Here is a 24,478-nt window from a genome sequence, read left to right as displayed (position 1 = left end):
GTCTTGAATACTCCCGCACATGGATAGATATGCAGATGAACAGATTAGTTGACATGGGTGTTCCCTTCACTTATGAAAGGATGAAGCCGGAAGAGTCTACTTCCGAGGATGATTAGAGGACTGTCAGTGATGTCAGAATTCATGCAGACGAAGAAAGTCAAGCTCCCAAGAGAAGGAAGAACATGCTTGGAGAAGTCAAGGCTAGAGGGAAGAAGATTGAGGATGTGAAGAAGAAACAGAAGACTATCACTCCACTTATCATTCCTTCACCCCCTCCCAGTGTCTCATCAATCGAAGTGATTGAAGTAACAGAATAGAATAAAGAGACTCAGCAGTGTTCCAACACAGTGATATTACCAGAGAATATTCAGGAGTTCCATGCCACAGCAACATCCGTACCTCCTGATGAGAATAATGATCAGCCAAAATCCCCTACTATCCTTTTGGAAGTCAGCTTGGGAAATGAAGTATATGATTGGACTAAGGATAATCCTGATGATAATGAGGATGTTATCTCGGCATTGAAAGGACTGGATCGAGAAGTATGTCTTGATGATGGTATGGAAATGGCCACTATTCCTGAATGGCTGAGGAGAAGCATGGAAAAAAGTAAACAAATGATAGAGGTACAACCTATTGATGATATTGATGACTACTTAGCTAGGAGTGCTAAGAAGAAAGAGCCCAAGAGAGCGGAGATTTTGTTGCACATAGCTAGAGATGAGACAGGAATGCGGATTGCGCAGATCGCTGTTCCTAGAGCCGGCGTGACAACGGACATTGCTACTTCCATGGATTTCTAGATCACTTCAGTCGCCCTTGGTCGTCCATCGGCAGGGCAGGAATTCCAGGAGATTGGTGACAACCTCCAAGCAATCAATGCAAAGTTAGACACAGCGATTGCGGAGAATGAAAGGTACAGAGAAGAAAATATTAGACTCAGAGAGTATATTGCAGGGACAAGGCGTGGAGATCCCACCCTTATTTCCCCTATTGCAGTTGACCATGGAATACATTAACACTGTGAGGTAGCGAGAGGTACACACTCAGAGGTGGAAAAGTGGATTGAAAGCACAACAAAGCAGGCAGATGATTTCCTTACTCAGTTTGTCCAAGCATATGATAAGACAACAACGCTTGTATTCAGAATCCAGTATTTGGAGGGAGTTTGGAAAGAATTCTGGCCTATCCAAGAGAAGACTATTCCACGCCTCCTGGCATTGAAGAAGGTTCCTAATTCCACCTTGGTCAACGAGAACATTGTGCACAGTGGAGACATATATAATTTCCATGGCTGGTATTGTGCACTAGCTTTGAAGAAATCAGCTTATGAGAACGCCCAATCGAGTTGTATGGAGATGGAAGGATTAATTTAGGACATTCAGATGAAAATCCTTGCCTCGATTGTGGAATTATTGGGTGTTGATGTTAGTGATGCTAGTGGTTTACACTTAGCCAAATTAAGAGACAAGATGAAGTTTATGTATTTTTGCCAGTTGGACTCTTTGCAGAAGAGTCAAATAGATGACTTGGTCTCTTTGTTGATTCATGTTCATAATTCACAGAAGCTCATGCCTGAATGGGAGAACAGTTTGAATGCTTGCTCGGATTTATTGGATGTGATTGATTTGTAGCAGAATACCTTGCCTAGCATTTCCATGGAGGAGTTAGATTCAGTATTGGATAGATTCTTGGAGTATGCTAGGAGAGAGAGAGATGTAGGGAGGAATCTTCTAGAAGATTCTCTATATGATGACTAGGTATCTTTTCATTGGGCCATATGTTGGTGGCGCCATTTTTGATGTAACCCTAATTAGGGCAGTTCTAGGGTTTTGTTGGCATGATCTCGGCCGTTGATCTTAGATCAATCTGGGCCATCCATTTTGTAAGAGACTCTATATATACCCCTTTGTCTCTCATTTGTAAGGGAGAGTTTTTGTAGAATTGTTGGTATATGCTACAGCTATTTGAATCCTAATCATTGTTCAATTGATGGTGATTTTACTCTTCAAATGTTGTATTTGCATTCATGGTTCTCAATTCCTCCAAGTTAGATTAGAATTTATTTTCATGTATGTTAGATTGAGTGAAAGATTTGTTGAATTTATTTGTGTGGAATCTTTAATCCATACCACTAGCCTCTTGCCGCTGGTAAGTGCGCCTTGTGTGGTCAACTGGAATTTGAGTGAGCATAACTTCAACTATTATGCGTCTGTTGACAAGCATCAACTTGGATGGTGTCTACGTTTGATGATAATAGTTTGAAAATCATTAAGTATACCTTAGATGATTGCACTAAGCTTGTGTCAATACCTAATTGTGAGACCTTGCCTGGTTTGATTCCACTAGATCCATTCATCATTTCCTACATTCCTAGGATTAGAATAGATTTCCTAAACCCTATTCTTTTTCCCCCTTTTTTAGTAAGAAATAAATCCAGAGCCTTATTGATAAATCTTAAGTTGTCAGCACACCTATTCCGCATCATTCATGATAATCCAAACATTTGCGTAAGTCCCCAAAGTGAAACACAACAATTCACATCAACCACTGAACTTACCCACTCGTCAAGACCTGACATGCAGAAACCTTGGAATCATTTTAGTTTATCTCATTCTTAGCATCTGAGGTGATTTTGTTCAAGAGAGGGTAAATTACTTTGGTAATTTATTCTGTATTGTTATGTGCATAAAAAACACATCAACACTAACTAAGACTTATTCCAACTACAGTCCTAATCGGACACAACTTGTAGTTGCCTTACAAGTAATTACAAAAATGCAAGTGATGACAACTTGGAATTATGAAAATGCAAGTGATGACAACTTGCAATTACAAAAATGCTTTTTACTAGTAAACTTGCCAAAAGGGAAACTACAATTCTGAAATTACAATTTTCAAATTTTACAACAAGTGTTAAAAACACTTAAGTTGCACCTCTTGAAGATATGAACAATTCGAACTTCTGAATAACTTTCTGCAATTCATCAGGATCTGGTTCATGAGTGTTCATAGCCACCACCCTAGTCTTTACGATTACATCATGGCATTGGCATAGTGTGGAATTTCCCTTTTCCAATGCTGACCGGATTTCCTGCAACTCAGTTTGATACTTAATCAATATTTGAATGGAAGCGACTGAGAATTGCTCACTTCTCCATTCATCATGAATCTTGAGTTGCAGATCTGCAAGAACTTCTTCCTCGGGCAGCAGCTCATCATTCTGATTTAAAATGTCGCAGGATGCCTTTTTACAACGGGAGGTAACATCTTGAAAGACTACTTCACGCAACTTTAAGGTCTCATCAATTTCTTCAATGAGTGATTTGAGAACAAGAGATTTGTTCTCCAGAAGTTCCTCATATTCAATGTACATGACTCTGGAAGGAATTACGTCATGCACCTGAAGAACGCCCAACTGATGTTGAGGCATCTTTCGCCAAGAAACTAAATTTCCCTCAACCTTCTCCAAATTTAGTTTGAAAGCACACAAGATTTGATTCAACTTATCTTCAATGATTTCCAATTTAAACATTGTTTCAAATACTTGTCTTATGACTTGTGAACATAAGTCATGTAGTTGATCAACCCAGGTGTCTAAGGCTTGAACCTTTTGGGGGGCTCTCTCGATACCTTGGATTGGTTCGCTGACCCTGGAAGAAATAGGTACTTGGCCTTCTCCACTTGAAGGTTGAGTAATACTTTGGATGGCTGCCATGAGTCTTTGATTCTCTACTTCCAATTGATCTTTCTTGGTCAACACCTCATCATACCGTTGTACCAATGTAGCCACTGTTTGTTGAGCATCATGCTTGATAACCTCATGAGTCTGCTTAACCAGTTGCACTTTTGTGATCCGATAATCAGCTGCTTGCATTTCTTCAACTGGTTTATCTGATATTGGTTCAGTGATTTTTGCCACTCATCCGATTTTCATCAACGGTCACCCTCGAAACTGTCTTTGCCCTCTTAACAGCTTTAGGTTTTGATTGTTTAAACTGTTGGTAGTCAAAGGCATCAGGTGAGATCACCTGCTTCTTCCTCTTTGCAGTGAAGGAACTGAGCCATGGAGGTAAAGCCATTAACTCTGATTCTGGGATAGAGGGAGAAGCAGTTTCTATTTGAATAACTGTGGTGACCTTGGGAGAAGTGTCCGACTGGATAGCCACCATAGTCTGCTGAGTGACGGCAGGATGTGATGAAGATGTCATGAACTCATCAAAACAGGTCATAGAAGTATCAATATCAGACACAGGTACATATGAAGGATCATTTGAAAAGATATTCAACAAATTTTCTAGAGAAGGACCTTGAGATGATTCAACTGCTGAAAGTGGAAGGACGTTCTGCGGAGATTCTGAAACTGAAGGGGCAGATTGAGAGCTCACATCTATCGCAGGAGGAAACATGGGTACCTCAATAGGAAGTGAAGAAAGAGAATTATGTGGGGACTCTGTCGAAAGCGACTGAGGAGCATTATCAGATTGAGTTTCTTCCTCTGAAGCTTCAGGATCAATCACATGAATTTCCAACTGTGGCTTCTCCTTGCCTTGAATTGTTATTTCCTGAGGAGGAAGCACCATTGCACGGCTGACTCGCAATTTAATCCTTGTACTAGAAGAGGATGCACCTTCTTTATTGTCTAGTTGAATTTCAAACTTCCGCCCAAGAGGACCTGTAGAATCATCTTCTTTCCCAACCTTAATCTTAATGAGCTTGACACCATTATTCTTAAGCCAGATATTGGTATTGGCAAGAACTGACTGAAATCTATCCAAGATAGAAGTGCCTTCCTTATGGGACCAGTGGATAGAAGGAAGTGGAGCCTCATCAACATTCTGATTGACAAACTCAGGATCAAGAACGTTGGTATCATCAATCATACCTTGTGGCACGTTCACGAGGTTTAGATCCACAATCTGTTCTGCAGTGAGTCGGTAGTAATCCATCTTGTGAATCTCCTTTTCGGTATGGAGATCAACCCAGATATCTTCTATCCGATGTACATGGACGAAGGTCTTCTTGATCTTCTCCTTCATGCCTCGGTAATCGAAATCAGCTCTAGGTTTGAATCTTTTGAGTCTAATTTCCTGCAACTCGGTCTCCATAGCCCTGGCCTTGATTGAAGTCATTAGAGAATATTCACCAATCTTCAATGGGTTGTTGGAAGAAATACCCATGCCAACCTTGTGCGTAACTGACTGATGTGTATGCACAGCCATGATCTGCCTCCCCAATTCCATGAGAATAATCTTATCTGTTGGGTGTCGTGGGAGCATGTAAGGCTGCCCGCCATAGCATCCAACTCTCATGTAGGTAAAAGTTGGAAACTGGAGAAACAAACAACCATATCCTTTCACCTTTTCCCATGCTTCATCTAAGACTCTTTTGTTCTTCAGGTTCTTGTCAAATTGACACAAATAATGACCAAAGAAAGCGTCTTGAACCCTTCTGAAATGAGACCTACTTGATCTTAGAGGCAACTGATCATAGTATTCCCAAACCGGTACAAGCATGCGGTCACCCTTGGTGGAAAGACCTGGGAAATGTCTAAGTGATGCAGCAATGTACACGAGATATGAATTCATGTAAAAGGTGAAGGTAGTAGAGACGACTGCAAGTTGTTCACACAAAGCATCACTGATGATCTCACCCCAACAGATGTGCTGAGACTGCCTTATTAACATAATAAATTGGTACATCCAAGGTTCAAAAACATTGGAATGCTCCAATCCCATCATACGGCTAAGAAGAGTAATAGTATCACCGATCTCATTCTTGAAATCAGATCGATATAACTTTGCCCATCTGGTAAGCGCAGTGCGAGGTTCATGAATCCATTTGTTGATATGATGCTTACAGTCTTTCTCCCTTTTGGCAAAGTATTCAACTGCACTTTGCTTGGAGATCTCTATATAAATGGTTTCAGAAGGTATTTTGAAAACCCTCTCTATAGCCTCTGCATCCAGGCGAATGATCACTTCTCCATCATCATTTTTAATAACTCGTGTCTCTTTATCAAAATGATGAGCACATGCTAGAACAAATTCCGGTTCTAGGGCAGCAACTGGAAAGGATGCGGCATGATGGATATGGCTGTCCAGCGACCGTTGCATATCCCCCTCCTTCGGATCTTCAATCCTTTGTATGAATTTGGACATGTCAACATGCCCTATCTCAGTATCCTTGATATGATCAAGGGAGGAGGAAACTTGTGACTGCGGAACTTCATTTTGGTATTTATCATACTTGTATTTCATCTTTCTTGGAGTGGGAGATGATGATACATTTGTCATCTGAAAACAACTGGGAATGCTGCAATGTAAATCCAAGAGTATCAAAGCAACATCAAAGTCAGTATCTTTAGACATTTTCACTCCTCCAAATGGGAAAGTTCAACTTTCGTACTTTGGCTTTGTGAGAGGAAATATAAGAGGTGGAAAAATAAGCTTTTGACTTATTTCGGGTTTTGAAACATGTTTTGCAAGTACACAAGAGGGAAGTACAAACGTGCAATCGGGTTTTAAATTCGGAATGCAATTATACTTGCAAACACGAAGCATTAATAAATGGAAGGAGAATGAATTTTTAGTTTGGAAGTTGGGAAGAATACGTTTGCAATTGGTTTTCTAAATCCAAATCCAAACTTATTTACAAACTGAAAATCGAAGGAATGGACGAAAAAAAGGTATTTAGGCATGCGGGAAATGACGAAGATGATAAGTACGGATGAGGGAATTGGAAGCGGATAGGTAAAAATGAATTTCGGGAAGATCACTTGGAACTTTGTCATGCCAAAATGGGAAGAAGTTTCAACTTGCAATCCGGATTTCAAAACCCGAAATTGGGAAGAACTTGATTTTTTCGTCATTGAAACTTGATTTTTGGACTAAAGAAGGTTAAGTTTTTGTCCAAAAAGGGAAGAACACAAATTTTCCTCTTACTTGCAATCGGGTTTCTAAAACCCGAATGCAAGTAAAGAAGGAGAATTACAAAGGGGAAGAACAACTTTACTTTACAAATTTCTTTGTAAAATGGGGAATTTCCTCTCATAAACCCATTATGAACATGAACAAAACTAAAACTAAACAAGAAAATGCAAGGAAAGAAATAAGAAAGAAATACCTTTTAAAAAAAAAAAAAAAAATTTACCTTGCAAGGTTGAGAAGAAATCCAAACTTGGAGAATCAACCCAACATGGAAGATGATGCCCTTTAAATAGAATTTACACAAAGGGAAAAACTTAGCCACGCATTGTGACAAAAGAAAAACCGATTTGCTATAAAAATGCCACGAAAAATGCCAAGGAGATGGTTCAAAACTGATCTCATTCATCATTAAATACAAGACAAAGCAAAAACGATTTAGGAATGAAAGCATACCTTATAGGCGAAGAATGCATTCTTGGCAAAAAAACGTGACTGGTTTTTAGGGCCTTTTTGCAAATCCGAAACCATAAATGCACATAAAACGATTTAATAAATGCTTAGAATCCAACGCATTCAAGGTTGAGAGAAAAACGCCTTAGGAGTAGATGGATTCAAACCCCCAAACCATGGCAAATCGCATAAATGCAAGATTCAGAAAAAACGTTTTGAAGAAGACAAATGGCGAAAAATGGTTTAATGAATGCGTGGAAAATGGGTTTGAATCCTTCAAAGTTGCAGCAAATCCACACTTGGAAGGAATCCCTACATTTCCTCCAAAAAATTCGAACCCAAATCAGCTTGCAATGGCATGGAAGAATTTCGGGTTTTGGAAACAAAACAAGAAGTTTTTCAAAATGTTCATATTTTTGCCTCTAAGGCCAATTTCGGGTTTTAGAAAAGAAATTACTTGTAATAGGGAAATAGAATTCCCTTTACAAGTGATTTCACTTAAAACATGTAAAGGGGTTTTAAAATCCCATTTACAAGTTTTATTTTAACTTTATAAAAATAACTTTAAGTTATAAAGACATGTAAAGGGGTTTTAAAATCCCATTTACAAGTTTTATTTTAACTTTATAAAAATAACTTTAAGTTATAAAGACATGTAAAGGGGTTTTAAAATCCCATTTACAAGTTTTATTTTAACTTTAAGTCAAATTACTGGTAATGGGAGTTTTAAAACCCTCATTACAAGTTTTATAAAAACTTGCAGTTGGAGAAAAATTCCCCTACAAGCCAAAAAGCTTCAAGGGGGTTTTGAAAAACAAATTACCAGTTATTGGTAATTATCGAAAAATTCCACTACATTGAAGCAAAAACATAGCAAACGGATTCGAAACGCGACGAAATTCGAAACGTAGCTTGGGGATGGATCAATGATCGATCCAGTCAAAGGATGGGGCAAATTTTTGCCTTGGGAAGCGTGCCATAGAGTAATTTTTTTTCATTTTTTAACAAAAATTTCTATATGATAGTCCAATTTTTGAAATAAAAAATTGAGCACAACAATGGGGACACTAATATTTGACTCATACTAATGTTATGTACTTTATTTAAGCCTTCCTTCCATGTGATGAATGTTTTATTCCCATTGGCGGCAATCTCCAGTAGCTTAGTCACTACGGTAGGCAATGATAATTGTTGAATCCTCAATTAAGCCCAGTTGAATATGAATGAGAATCGCTTTGCATTATAAATAGTCATAACCGCTGTATGCATTCTATATCTTAAGGTCAGTGTCATAATAGAATATTAATTGCTGCAATGTTGTAATTTGTTGTTTAGGTTTTGATGATCATTGTTGTGCACAAATTGATCTTATTGTTTACTAGCATCACTCTCTTAAACACATTACTATTCGGCTATATTAACCATACTGTCTTTTATCAATTTTCTGTTCTTATTCACATCATTCGTAAACATAATACAAGGAGCTTTCTCAGGTTAGCAATTTCCTACTTAACAAAGTCTTATCTTGTATTTCAAATTTGGATGGGGACATCACACTTCAACATGGTTGACTATTAGCCTATTTAGCGGGTTCCCATAGGATAATAAGTTAGGGTTAGGGGACCCATGGTGATAGTTAATCCAGGAGTGACATGTGTTTCTTTGAGCTCAGGTGGTTGAGACTTGCACAACACCCTTCTCTGGAGTGATTTTGAGTAATTTTCCCTTACTATTTTTAGTAAGTCAGCTTGGGCACTGACTAAGCTAGTTGTAACTTGTAAGTGTTACTATTTTATAGTTTTGTTGGTGGATTCAATTATTCTTGATATTTAATATAGTCCGATGCCTTGATTTTAATAATGATAAGTTGTAAAGTTAAATTAAATATTTAACTTTATGGTTATTTTAATTTATTTAATTAAAGACTATATGGCTGCCACTTTGTGGGGGAGACTTAAGGATTTAAAATTAAATTAAAAAAAGACTCCTTGGTTGGGGGTGTAGGATTTGGAAAGCCTATTAAAGTGAAGTTTTGAAGCTCTTTTGTCATGCTTGGAATTGAGATTGTGGAGATTTCTCTTGATGGTTGAACTTGTTCATCTTGTGGCTTTGTGAGGATGGAACCCTTGCAAAGAATATCTTCTACATTGGTGAAAGATCAAATCTGGAAGACTATTTGGTGGTTTCATATGGAGATCGTAGCTGGGCTTCATAGGTGATTTGCATCTTCAGTTTGCACAAAGCTTATTGTTGTATCAGACTATGAGAGGCCAATTGGAAAGTGTTGGAGGAGATTATCTACTGCTGATATCTCCCATTGCTGGCCGTACCTTCCATCTTGGGTGTGTTGTGGGGTTTCATGGGGTTACTGGTTGATGTTTGGTAGTGATTATTTGGTTCAAGAGAGGTGCCTGGGGTTTCTACAACATTGAGTATTAGTTTTATTGACAAAGGAGACCTTTCCTAGATGTTGCATCCATTTTGGGGAGCTGGTTGTTAGTAAAGTTGTTTATCAAGTCAATCAGATTTTCTGGTTATGTTTATAACTGCTTTGAAATGTAAATTTATGGACTAGGTTCTTCTTATTTTCATGATATGTTGTAACTTCAATTCTGAAAATAAATCTGAGTTATATTAGTTTGTGGGGTTTCCTGAATATTGTTATTTTATAAGTTATTTCATTGTTGCAACAATTGTCATTGCCAAACAGATCTTCTGCATATCTCTCTTCTTCTATAAATGCATTTAAAACCGAAAACACAAAAAAAAACCAAGGGTGTATGTTATAGATTTGAGCTACACAATCAATTATATCTATTGTTTTATGGCTGCTTCCAAAGAACACTGGACAGCAGCAAAAGGAGTGCTATGGTGTTCGAAAGGAATGTTAGACATTGGCATTGCATATTGTAAAAGCAAAGAGCTTCAGTTGAGTGGTACTCAAATTGGGCAGGATCCATGGATGACAATAAGTCCATATCAGTGTATGTGTTTAGTCTTGGAATTGGAGTTGCTTCTTGGGTTAACAAGAAACATGTAGTATTTGTTTCCACTATAAAAGTAGAGTATTGAGTAGTAGTGAAAGGAGCTTGCGAGGCTATTTGCCTTAGAAGAGTACTCATAGATCTACAAATTGGTCATATTGAGATTAAATTTTAGTTTTGTGATAATCAGGGAGTTCTTAAGTTGGCCAAGAATCCCGACTTTCATGAAGGTACCAAATATGTCAATGTATATTTCCATTGCATTCGATAGTTGGTAGAAGATGGAGCAATGGAGCTGCAATATTGTCCCACTGAGGACCAGATTACAGATATTGTCATCAAGTTTCTTAATACAGATAAGTTTGTCTAATTTAGAGATAAACTTGGTGTATTTTTTAGAATGACCATTAAGGGAAGATGTTACTGCTATATGTTGTGCTAGCATTATATTACTATAAGGGTCATTTAGTAGGTTTAGATAGTTGCAACTTGCAAGTACTTTTTATAATAAAGTCACTTTGGTAATGTAATAAGTTGATAATATAATTTAGGTACACTTAGTTTTTAGGTTTATGAAGTTGTATTTGTAAAGAGATTTTTTCTCTCTTTATTTTTGAGATAGAAGATCTGGGGATCTATGAAGGGACTCCATCCCATATCTAAAAGATGTACAAAATCAAACCAAAATCCTATAACCGTAAACCAAAGATAAAGGCTATGTGTAGGTTTGCTCTCTTTATTTTATTATCAATGAAGTACTTCTTTTTTTGAGTTTTCTCTTCAGCATTCTTGGTTTTATAGTGTTTTCGTTTTTTGTAATACATATGCATACACATAATAAGGACCTTATGTGAAAAGTCTTAATAACCCTCTTTCTGACTTTGATTAACCCTATTAAGAGGCCTCACAAACATCCCTAGTCAAATGTTGAACCACTTCATTTAAAATTGATCAAATTGGTATGGGAGCTGTAAGATGGGAAAACTTTAAAAAACACCACTGATTCCGAGAATCCAGTGACCTACCAATTGTAGAAAGTTGGATTCTAGGTGAGCAATGAGTATTTGAAGGATATGATTCAAGTGTACCATATTCTTTATCATTTTCAAAGAAAGTCTCGGGGGGGAGAGAAAACAACAGAGACATCTGAATCAAACCTGAATGTGAATGACATGAAATGTTTCACTTTTTTTCCTTAACATGATTCTTTAAACATTTACTATAAAGTCCTTTACATACTGATTCATCTCTTTTTAAAACCAAAAGTGTTTATTTACATTATGCACAATGAGACCCATTTCTGGGATATCAAAGATGACCATGCATTTCTAAACTAGTAAATGAGAAGCTGCAGCTATGCGCAATCATAATAGGTATTCCATGTTTGCATCCAATTTTACTTAAACTTATGCTTAAAACTTCTATATGTCATTTAATTTTATGTATGTGTTCTTTGAGAAGAGTTTATATCATAGTTTAAGCACAAGTTTGATGATAATTTTTAACTAGTATATATTATTGTGTTTGATTGATGTAATTTTCATGCCATTAGTATGATTAGTGTTTTCCCAATAAAAGAAGCAGTCATTTGCTGCCTCTTGACATAGAAAGAAAAAATTATAAGCTGTGCTCTATACCAAGCTAAGTTATCTTCTTGAACATGCCAAAGGTTCAATAGAAAGTAACTTTTGTATGCCAAAATATGTATTCTACTGTGAAATAACCTGTTAGATGTTTCAAGAAATTAGGTCACATCATTAAACATGTAATGTAAGAACTATTGAGATAAAACAGAAGCCACCTCTAATATTGATACATGATATTTATACAATTTGAGACTGCAAGGAGTCAATAGTTTCTTCATGTGATACTAAAGATCACTTGCCATACATCAGTGTGATTCAAGTGATTTCTTTGAATTATTATAGAAAAATCAACTCACATAACTGAAACATTTAACATTGTTTTCTTTCTGTGTAAAACAGGTAGGTTTGATGCTTTCAAACATGGGCGGTCCAACTCCTGATGTTTTCGCAAGGGTACATTTTACTTTTAGACAATGGCTTTATTATTGTAAATGCATGAAAAATACTTTGTTGGAATATGCATGATAACAAAGAGGTTTATATCACATATACTGTTGAAAATAATTTTTAGAAGAATTGTCTATGAAAGTGTTCTATAGAACAAGAGACCATCACCAATCAAACTCCTGTATTATTCTTTTTTAGTAGGATGACATTCAAGAGGTCATTTTCCTACTCCACCTAGCCAAGCCAAATATGTTTAGGAGGAAATTAGTTATGCATGTTAAAAATTCAAAATCAATTGTTTTCATAAGGATGCAAGTTGGTTTCCCTTTACATCAAATGCTTAGAAACTAAATTTCCTTGATTTCGTTGGAGGAGATTTTGATGTAATTCTGAAGGCCAGCTGATGTAATTATCATGGTTCTTCTTGGCAGAATATTGAAACACATTTCTCAAAATAAAATACAACAATCTTTTCATTGAACAATAAATAGCATATAAATACAGAGTTTGCTAACAAACACAAATTACACCAATAACATTTCAAGAGGGTGACATTTTCTGACACCTGTTGGTGTCTATTTTATCATCTACCAAACATTAGAATAGGATACCCGAAGGTATTCTATCTTCTCGTGAAAAATCACTACTGATTCCAAGGTCTATATGTGCGAACAAGCGACTTTAGTGGAATAGCTTCTTGGGTAGTGTATGCTGAAATTTCAAGGGGGACTTACGTTTAACAAGTATCTTGAACTGCTGGACTTAGATGGATTTAGCAATTTTAGGCTCTTCTTTTTTGGGGGGGGGAATTTCTGGGGTTTAGATTTTCAAAAGAAAGGGAAAAAAGGATAGGGTTAAGAAGGCTAATCTAATCCTATGAACTTTGGAGACGGTATCAACTGGGTGCTCTCGAGAAACCAAACCTTGCTTCGCCACACTAGGGACAACCACACAAGGCCGGTGCAATCTTCAATGGGTTGCGCTTATGATCGAGATGTTGGGATGCACAGGGGATGGGCTCAGACTAACTTTGCACGGTAGAGTGGAAATCATCCATTTACCAAAAGTATGAGCAGAGATACACCATCAATTGATACTTATCAAATCCTTCATTCAAGTTAACAACAATGAAAGTAAATCTAAATTAATTCTAACTAAGTGTTGAAGCAATTGAAACCATGCAAATCATTCAAATAATAGGGATTACAAAGCAGCGCACATGCAATATATTATCTAGAAATGACCTTAAACAACAATACATCAAAAACCTCACCCCCTCCAAATGAGAGGAGGTAGCCTTGTATAGTTTCTCAAAAATAAATGAATGGCCGAGATCAAACAGCGATCAAGGGCCTAGATTGAAAGTCTTAAACCCTAATTAGGGTTTCCCGAAATACTATCAGTTCAAACAAATGGAAGAGTGACACGTGGTGCAGTTGCTAATTTCACTGGGGTGAGCGACCACTTTCTTCTTTTAGAGATTCAACGTATCTGGACACAATGAGCTTGACCTCCTCCATGGTGACACTTGGCAAACTGCCAATCTGGAAGTCGACGAGGTCCACATCATCGATACATGTGGCAAGGATGCCTTCCCACTCAACTGCTTGGGTGAGAAAGGCATCATCGATGGAGAGGAAGTTTGCAATCTTTGAAAGATCGCCTTTGTCAATCATCCCTAAATTCCTGAAGAAGCTTGCCTGAATCCTGGCTCTCTGGTTCTCTACCTGTAAATGCTTCTCCCTTAGGCTTTCCTTCTTCCAAATCTCTGACGCCACAAGGAATACCTTGCCCAGGATCTCTCTAACACTTGCCTCTGTCTCAAAGCACTTGGTCTCGGATTTCTTCAGAACCTCAATCCGAGTGACCAGAGTATAGTACCATGTGCCAAAGTCGTACCTGTCTCCTATCTATATGATGCCTGCATCCACTAAGCTTTTCTTCGACAGGCCTCAGATAACCTTTAGATGAGGGAGTATTTCATTCTGAATTTCATCCACCTCTTCCCAATTGGAGGCTAGATCCTGGATACGATCAATCAATAAAGAAGTTGCCTTGTGTGCCGATACTAAGTTTTTGACCAGTGTGTCAGCACGCACCGAAGCGTCTGAAATCCATTCCTTTTCTTGAGTGTACGAGCCCTTCATATCATCATAGTCCTTCATTGATCCCTGCTGAAGAGGCTGTGGCAGAGTAGCCGGAACCTCACGGTTGAGTGAGTTGGTGAGATGGAGAACATATTTCTTCCATTGTTGGTTCTCTTCTTCAACCTTCCTCCTCTTTTCCTTTTCATGAGCCAGCCTCGTCTTTAGAACATTGCAGGAGTCATCAAAATATTGGATCTCTTGGTCCTGGGTGGGCTTACCCAGCTCTATGGTGGTAACCTTGTAATCATCTACGGTGATATTGTCTCTAGTCTTCCCTTCTTTGGGCACTTCTATCTGGACTGTCCTAAATCCGACACTGTCTCTCTGAATTAGGGAAAACTTCCTGGCGGGTTTGGGTGATTTAGCTATAGTGGGTTCATTCACCTTCTCCAGGAATGCTGCGGTGACCTCCTCGGTTGAGTGGGCCTCTTTGGGAACCTTGGCCTTTATCCTTTCTCTCAGCCAATCCGGAATGGTTGATTGTTCTACAGTGTTCCGATCAAACTCATCATCTACCTCTCTTGGGTTTGCTTGTATGCCATCCAAGAAGATTGTAGGTGCTTCAATTTGCTCTCTGTCTGGACTTTGGAAGACCTTTTCCACTACTTCCTCAACTGGCTGGGAAAGCACTCTTACTTCATCATCAATCACACAGATGTTCATCTCTTGCTCCCCAGTTGCACTCTGGTCGGGCGCAATGGAAGCAACACTTAGGATGGAGTGACTCTCACTAGATTCTCTTCTCTCACCTACAACCCTTTTCCCTGTGACCTTTGTGGAGCTTCCAACCAACTCCTTCTTCTTTTGAGACCCAACACTTTCTGGATTTCGAGCATCACCGACGGAGGTACAAGGATTGACGGACAGAGTATCATCTACTCCCATTAATTTATAAGTCAAGGTCACACCTTTGGCCTTCAACTATTTTGTCCTTTCAGACGCCCACCACCTTGAATACTCAACCACCGACCTCATGAGGTCTGCTAGATCTGATTTCTCTCCCTCTGTCTAATCTATTAAGACTAAGGGTTCATTTTTCATCTTCTCAAAGCCCGGCTGCTGAAGTTCTAGGCTTTCTTCTACCTGATCGGCAACCTTGAATACTTCTGTTGCTCTCACCATACCCAACGGGATTCTTGACCAAAATCTCTTCCTGATCTCGAAGCTATCGGCTGCATTAGCCTAGTAGTCTTCTAGATCCAGTTTGTGCTCAAACGTTGTTCCTTCGATCTTCTTTATCCTATGGAATGGATCAAAATCTTTTTTTGCCTTGTATTGATAGAAGGGATACCAGGCCAGCTCCTTCTCAGTGGTTGCAGCAGCCTGTGATGATGGACACGTTTCCAGCCCATTACCAATTGTAAGTGAGGACGTCCCTGCCTTCTTCTACTTATCCCTTTGAATCACTATATACTCCTCCAATTGTCTCACAACCTCGAGCAACACCACTCGGTTGGTAGGGTAAGCTGGAAGCTTGTATGGAGGCTTGGAGAATCCCTGAATTCGGAGGTAAGTGAATTTTGGATATTGGATGTACCAACACCTGAACCGACCGATGAAGTCCATAGACTCTTGAGAGAGCCTTTGGTGTAGGCCACCTTGAAGTGTCCGGGTAATGTGCATCAGGAAGGTATCTGTTGTGCGTTGCACACGCCCCCTGTCGCCGACAGGGTCCCCCTTTCCATGGTTTGAGTTTTTTGATCGTCATCCCGAGAATTGAATCAGAGTTTCTCGTATCTCCTCGAGCGAGTTCGTGATCAGTCCGTAAGCTGATCAACGTTGGAGTAGTGAACCAATGAGCCCTTTTGACTGATCTGGCTTTCGGGCGTAAATACCAAGAGTTTGTTCCAAAATTTCAAAACTTAACATAATGCATCTCCTTTTCGGACCCCAGGTCCGAACTTGGCGAAAGTCAAGTTAAGGTAAAAAAACGTTATGCGCTCCTCTTTTTGGATTTAAGTGTCCGAAAGTGAAAATTCAAAATTTAAAAGCGTAAGGTGGAATTCCATTTTCGGACCCCAGGTCCGAAATGTCCAAAATCAAGTTATAACAAAACGCGCATCCATTTTCGGACCCCAGGTCCGAAATATCCAAAATCAAGTTAAAACGTAACGCTGCGCATCCATTTTCGGACCCCAGGTCCGAAATATCCAAAATCAAGTTAAAACGTAACGCTGCGCATCCATTTCGGACCTTAGGTCCGAACTTCAACAAAGTGAAGTTTTAAAACATTGTGCAAACATCGCATTTCGGACCCTAAATGACAAAGTTAAAGTTTTTTTTAAAAAAGCTACATAAACACCGTTTTCGGACCCTAAGCTCTGAAAAGGGCGAAGTAAGTTTTAAAAAGCAAAAACGCACACCATACATACTTCGGACCCTAAGCTCTGAAAAGGGCGAAGTAAGTTTTAAAAAGCAAAAACGCACAACAAAACGCATACTTCGGACCCCAAGCTCCGAATAAAAAGGGCGAAGCAAGGCTTTAAAAGCAACCATATTAAACACGCGCTTCGGACCCTAAGCTCCGAAAAAGGCAAAGTTGGGTTTTTTAAACATAACAAAACGCGCATTTCGGACCCCCGCGTCCGAACTTAAACCAAGGCGAAGTTAAGTTTTAAAACATAGTGCGAACGACGCGCATTTCGGACCCCCGCGTCCGAACTTCAACAAAGGCAAATAAAGTTTTAAAAACATAGCGCAGCATCCATTTCGGACCCCCGCGTCCGAGCTCCAACAAGGCGAAGTTAAGTAAAAACATAGTGCAAACAACGTTTTCGGACCCTAAGCGTCCGAAATTCCAAGATGAACGTTTAAAAGCAAAACATAGTGCGATTATCGTCTCCAGACCCTAAGCCTCGAGCGCTGGCAAAGGCGAGGAAATTAACCCTGTGAGATCGCATTTCGGACCCCAGGTCCGAACCTCGGCGGGGATGGAAGCTGAAGGCGACACAATCATTTTCGAACCTTAGGTCCGAACACAAAACGAAGGCAAAGTTAAAAGCCAATGCGATCATCTCTCCCGACTTAAGCTCCAAGCTTTAATGCAGAAAGCGAAGTCCAAAAGCAAGCGAAACTTTAACGCAAAAGGCACAGTTTGTAACGCGGAGGCCAGGGCGGGCACACCCGCGAAGGTTAGATTCGAAAACCTCCAATTCGAAATTCGAAAGGAACTCTTAAATCCGAAAGCAAGGAGATAAGACACCGCATCATCCTCCCATCAACCATTTAAAATTCAGGTTGTTAGACACAGAACCATGTGAAATTAATAAATCCTCTTTCATCTTCCAAACTGCGAAAATTTAAACAGGAAGGATAACCGTTGGGATTCAAATTTTGCAGGGTCATCCGCTCGCCCCGCACGACAAGGTCGGGTAATCACCCATCATTCGCTCCAATCAGGTAAGTACGCCTTATCGCGTACGGTCATTTAAAATGTGTGAATCAAATAGGCAAAATACGCAAAATTTGAAATGCTTAGAGTCTGCATCTCCGTCATTCGAACATCCAAAATTTAGGATTCATACCCGAGGTTTGACCGGAAACTGCATCTCTTTTCAAAATTCTCATGTTTTGCCTTTGTTAAAATTAATCAAAAAAAAAAAAAAAAAATTCGAGAGTAAGAATGCTTAGTCATGAATCTTCAGGAATATGATGTTGTAGAAGTTAATTAGATTGTTAGCCCAGAGTGATATTTAAACTAATCTCGGTCTGTTGAAACACTTCTGTTATTATCTAACCCGCATCGTCATTCTCGAGTCACCTTGTAATCCGTGTCTGGCTGTGCAGGATAAATGCCTAAATCAGCGGCAGAATCATCAAAAACACCCGCTGCAGCAGAAACCTCACGAGCATCCAAATCAGACATCCCACGGAAAGTTGAAAGAATGAAGTATCAGTATCAGAGGGGAGGGTTAAGAGAGTCAAAGGTCCAGAGTATCTGGGACAACATTGGTGACACCGACCTTGGCCACATTGATATTCAGGATTTCAGGGATCGGGTCTTCTCACCCAATGCATATGGCAGGCCTAGGCAAATGCTGGAAAGTGGCATCGCCCAAGCAGCAGGTTTTCCTCCAGCAATCCAGAACTATGAATTAGTAGTGGAAGCTGCTCGGCATTACGAGCCAAAGTCCAGATTAGTGCTTCTGGAAGATATCACTATTGCCGACTTCTCCCCTGAGGCTATCGGCGATGCATTTGATATCCCCTTTCCAAATAATCCCATAGCTACAACAATGGACGAGGCACAGGGGGCGTATGATATGAACCCAGCTCGATGCAGGGCACTAATTAACGAAGAATGGTTCAAAGAAAAAAGGGCTTCAAGCACCAGGATTGTGAAAAAGACCCCCAGAAGTGACTTTCATAATGAACATGGCGATATGGTCACCTTACTTAGCCGAGTCATGGGACTCCCTAAGTCCAACTACTTTGAAGAATGGATGTTCTATTTTACAGAACAGGTCTTTGCCGGAAAGTCTAAGTTTGACTGGGCTCAGATCATAAGTGATAACATCCATGCTCAGCTGATTGAGCTTGAGACAAAGAAGTATTTCACCATGACCTCCTATTTGGTCTATATGTTCGCAAAGAACCAGCCACTGCCAGGATTAATAATGAAAGGTGAGATCGGGAATGGGCCTGGTCAGGTAAAGGTTTATGATTGCTACCCGCAGCTGCACTACCAGGATATAGCTCAAAGGGAAAAGAGCAGCCCGGCTTACGCAGTTGGACAGTACGAACGTGTCAACGACGCCTTCACAATGCGCCTAGTCAGGCTAATGCAGGGAGGGTTACACATAAGGCTCTCGGAGCAAGCTACCATTTTAGTGCAGAGGTATGGGGCCTGGTTTATTCAGTTCCCAAGATTCTCCTACATCCGAATTGCTGGCTTCGAAGGTGCCCCCCTTCGACTTCCGCGGTACCCAACCGATAAAGTAGTCCTCATGGAAGTGGCAAGGCAATCACGCCCTGCCGGCATATTATTACGAGAAAGCAAGCAGGCTGGATTCGCATTTCCAATGATCATAGGCAACCATGATGTCCAATTGAGAACTCCCACCCTAGCAGAAGAGTCCCTTGCAGAGCTAGCCTCTTATGGCCTACAGGAACATTTCCCAAGAAAATGTTTTGATCATGACAATTTGGCAAAGAGAGCTTACGGTAGGCGCTACAGAGCAAAGGAGTCAATTGAAGATTACTGGAAAAATTGCTCCGATGACTACGAAGTCAGGCGACGGGAATATTCTAGATTGAGTGTGCAGCAAATGCGACTCTTTGAGTACCGTCGGGTCCCGGATCAGCTCACAGACTCGGGGAATTGTCTCCAAGTCCGGGAATTCGAAGCAGTGAGGCATCTCTTGCCAGGCGTCGATTGGTCTCGAGACCCAATCACGGATTTCGAAGCAGTCATGACAGCCCCGGCAAGATACACAGATCAATGGTTACAACACCAGATCGAGAGGCTAGTCCATGAAGGGGTCCAGTTTACTTACCATCTGATGGGCAATTTCGACTCTCAGTCTTCCGAAGATGAAAGGACATCAGCTGAAAAACCAGAGAAAAGGAAGAAAACTAAGGCTTGCAGAGGGACTCGGACGTCCAAGAGAACAAGGAGGGAGAAGATTCCCATAAGAAGGCCAGAGACCGCTTCATCTTCAGACCCCAGTTCGCCCGATGGTGCCATAGATTTGGATTGCATACCTGCTCCGCCTTCCCAGAGCGACATAGAGGCATTCCAAGCCAATGATCCTCCTGCTCCAGATATGCCGGACACCGAGCAAAAGGGCCCCAATTCGACCAAGCCGGGTGACCAGATAGAGGAAGGAGAAATCCCATCCACCCAGGGGATCGAAGTGCATGAACCTACCCAGCAGAGCCGCCATGAATTACTACTCCTCCATGCAGCCAAGGACGACTCAACTGTCGAAGGGGAACAAAGAACAGACGAGATCCATGAGCTCGAGGGAACCAAGGAGCCACCATCACAGGAAGATATCAGACAATTATTCAGTGAGATAGGGGAGAACTCAGATGCAAACAAAGAGCTTCCTCCTTCTTCCACCCCTCCGATGGCGGGACAGCTGTTAATTTGTGATCAGCCAGTTGAAAGTATGGGAGCACAAGGTGCTAACTTAACCCTATCCTCAACCCAGACGGTGCCTCAAGAGTGGCTGATCGCCAGAGCTCAGCGTAGGGCCGCCACCAAGGCGCCCATCGACCTTGAAGACATCTTCTCACGAATGGATCAAACAAAAGTAAAAGGGAAGAAGAAACCGAGAACATACTCTAAGATAACCAAGGATGGGCAAAGGAACCGCACTCTTCATATTGCTACCCCGCCCGTAAACAAGCTAGCAGATCAAATAACCCTTGCAGATTATAGCATTACGACTGTCCCCATCGGACGAGCTACAAAAGAGCAAGAAAAGGAGGAATTTAAGGACTCGGTGCAAAACATACTCAGACAGCTCGAGGAAATCACGGCTGAAAAGGACATGTATCGAGCCCGTGCTGAACAAGCCGAGGGATACATCGATAAGCTCCTACGGCCACTACACAACCCCTCTGAATCCCATATTCCCCCAATGGCATTGGCGCAGAGGACCACAACTGAATTTGAAGGAATCCGGGATACCGCAAAGGCCGTTAAGGAATGGGTGCAAGACATCAAGAAAAGGGGAGAACAGATCCTCAAAGAAGTAAAGGAAATGGCTCTCCATCGAGAGCTCACTCTCGTCAGGTTGTTGGAAGTAAAGAGAGAATCCCTTCACATGCATGAAGTAGCGGCCTCTACCCTTCCCCTCCTAAGAGCTCTTTTCTGGACACATACACAAATTCCCACACTGCCTGACATCTTGAGTCCCCATAGCATCAGTGTTCTCAAGGAATGGTATTGGACCGTCACCATGAAGAACGATGCCCAGGAAATTATTGACAAAGAAAATGACGCGTGTGAGGCGATTCTGGGGAACATGCAAGAACTAGGCAAGACCATCCTCCGATCAATGGTTTCGGGGTGGATAAATGACCTGTCCGACAGTGTAATCCGGCCGGATTGGGAGGGAAGATTGGGAGCAGATAAGGCTTCTTATTCCATTGAAGACTTAAGTTTTGCTGGTCAGTTCCATTCAGACATATTATGCTTCGAGCGTAATCGCTCCAGCTGGAAGGACGGTTTAAGGCACGTGGACCAGTATCTCGAAGGCATGCAATACAAAATTCGCCACCCTCCCATGCCCCCTTTTAATCCCCTCTTCCAATTATGCATCAAGTTTCAGGAATATGTCCGCGAGGAACGAGCAGCAGGTCGTGATTTATGGCGAGAATACCTGCATGGCGAAGACCAGTTTCTGCAAAAGGAATGTGAAACCAGAATAGAGAAAGCAGTTTCTCAAAAATGCTTTTTTCCCCCCCAAGTCTTAAAAAGTGCACTTTTGTCCCAAAAGGGTGACAGTTGACTTTTGGTCAACATATTGTAAAGTTTTTTGTGCACCTCCCCTTTTTGGATTATTTCAAAGTTGTAATTATCCTTTGGTAGTTATTGCTCCTTTTGAGTAATTGTAGATATTTATCTCCCTATTTATGAGTGTGGGTCCCTCCTTTTGTAAGGATGAATCTGGGCCACTTGTTTAGATTAGATCTTGGCCATTCATCCATTTTTGGAAACCTATTTAAGGGGACTGGTTTTCCCTCATTCAGGAGGAAGTTCTTGAATTGTTGCGAAAGCTCTGAAGAAATTTTGCAGGAATTAATACAATGGATTGAAATTACCTTCAAATTTCCTTGTGAGTGCATGGTCTCCTTCTTCATTTAAATTAGAAAGCTTTTAATTATGTCTGTTCATTTTATACAGCAGTTCTTACCAAGCATCTGATAGAATCTCCACAGTCCATACCATTAGAGGATAGCTGATTGCTTTTTTTCCTTTCTGCATGGTTAATCTGGGCTATTTTATGATTCAGTTCGATTATCAAAAGTACACGTATCATGAATATAGAAGTTCTAATATTGTATTTGGTAATATGAAAATCTGGTTTCTCCTTTGAAGATTGCACTAAGTTTATGCAAACATTGTGTCTGAATGACTGATGATGCTTAACCTGGTTTCCTGGAGGTGTCTGTCTGCTTGGGTAAATCTGTTGTCCTAGTTAATATTTACTGTTCTCTCTCGCTACCCTTCCTTTCTTTCCTCCCAATTTTATCCTTTTTTTAGAAATCCAGTCTTGCTAAGTCAGCTTCAAATAAATCAACATCACCTGAAAGAAAACCAAAAGAGGTCCCTGGGAATTCGCATATGAAATTACCAATCAAACGTAAGCCCCCTTGTGTTTCCAGCATAAACACATCAAGCCACTGAGAGATCCCGCAGTCAAGACCTGACAAAAGAAACCTTGAGGTAGTCTCCTTTGATCAAACTTAGAAAAACAGCATTAGAGACTTCCTTATCTCAAGAGAGAGTAGGATAATCAGTCGGCTATTCTATTCTGCGTTGGCCGTATGGAGTTTGCAGCAATGCGATTTCAGACACGTCAACAGAATTGGCGCTAGAAGGAGGGCCTCCGAGCAGTCTAGCTCAAAGATCATATTAGACAACTCACGCTGGAACGAATTGGGTCTTTTTCTCCTAAAAGGTTCGAAAGAGTCCAAAAATCAAGCCCAGAACGGGAGAGATTTACTGGTTTTCAGTGCTATAGACGCAAGGGTTATCGCCAACCTTCAGACCCCAGTGAGTCCAGCTCGGCGAATCAGCAGTCCGCCGTTCCAGGGAGTTCAGTTTTTACGGTTCCAGTGGTTACAAATCTAGTTCCTACTACAACACAGATAACTCAGCCACGGATGGCGCACAATCCACCTGCTCCAAATGGTGCCACATGGTTGGTAGACAACCCGTCACCGCTGATTTTCCCGGCTTACCATGATATGCCCAAGAGCCCAGACAGATTCTGTTCCGTTTTTCATCCAAATGACCCAAACAGGACAGCGGAAGAGCATATCAAAATATTTGAGGATGCGTTGCGCAATAGGCGAATTGAATACGCGGATGTTGCATGCAGGCTTTTTCCTTATTCATTGGGGGAAGACGCATTTTACTGGTTCATACATTTACCGGTATCCTCTATCGACTCTTGGGAAAAGTTGAAGGCAGCCTTTACAGGAAAATATGGCATCCCTATAACCCCCACGGAGCTGTACAGGCAATTTGTGGAAGTCAAGAGACAGGAACACGAGCCTATAAGTTCTTTCAACAATAGGTTCCATAAGGCCTTCACCCGATTACAGGATCCGTATGTGGTGAGTGACGCTTCGGCAAGGGAAATCTACTATTCAGCGCTGGATTATTTAACAGCCATGTTCGTCCGACAATCACACCCTGCGCCAACTACACTGACTGAGGCCTATGCTAAGGCCATGGAAATTAGTAAGGGGCTAGGCCAAAATATCGCCGGGCCCTTGATGCAATTAGGCCCCCCTGCTGCATCCAGCCAACTCCAGGGAATTACTCAAGCTTTGACCCACCAAACGCCCATTTTAAACCCAATCCCACAACCGGCATATCAGCCTCAGCAGCCCACCAGCCAACTGGTACTTCATCCAGGACCACCTATAGCCCAAATCCTCCCTAAGCAGCCTATCTATCTGCAAAATACCACTGTGTCATCAAGAACCCAAGAGGAGAAGGATGAGATGCGGGAACTGACTGACCAAATGAAAAGGCTGTCCTCTGAAGTTACTCATCTACGAAATCAGAATAATCAGTTGCAAAGTAATCAGAGGAACCAACACCAGGGCCAATATCAGAATCAAGGATATCAAAGACCCGCAAGGACATGGAACACCCGTCCCAACAACGGAGGAGTGCCTACTCCGCTCGACAATCCGCCAGCATCGGAAAACAGGCCAACGGACATGGTATTTTTGGCAGAGGCAGCGCT

At 40.9% G+C, this 24,478-nt stretch overlaps 1 protein-coding gene across 1 annotated transcript in view; it reads left to right on the top strand.

Annotated features, from left to right (window-relative positions):
- Positions 1-24,478, top strand: part of LOC131034284 (chaperone protein dnaJ C76, chloroplastic) — a 227,455-nt gene that overhangs the window by 105,466 nt on the left and 97,511 nt on the right. The window contains exon 6 of the mRNA XM_057965730.2: positions 12,349-12,402. Coding sequence (XP_057821713.2) covers positions 12,349-12,402 — 54 coding nt within the window. The remainder of the gene's footprint in view (positions 1-12,348; positions 12,403-24,478) is intronic.

Source organism: Cryptomeria japonica, chromosome 3, assembly GCF_030272615.1.
Source record: "Cryptomeria japonica chromosome 3, Sugi_1.0, whole genome shotgun sequence".
NCBI classification, from domain to species: Eukaryota; Viridiplantae; Streptophyta; class Pinopsida; order Cupressales; family Cupressaceae; genus Cryptomeria; species Cryptomeria japonica.
This window is presented reverse-complemented; position numbering and strand designations above follow the sequence as displayed.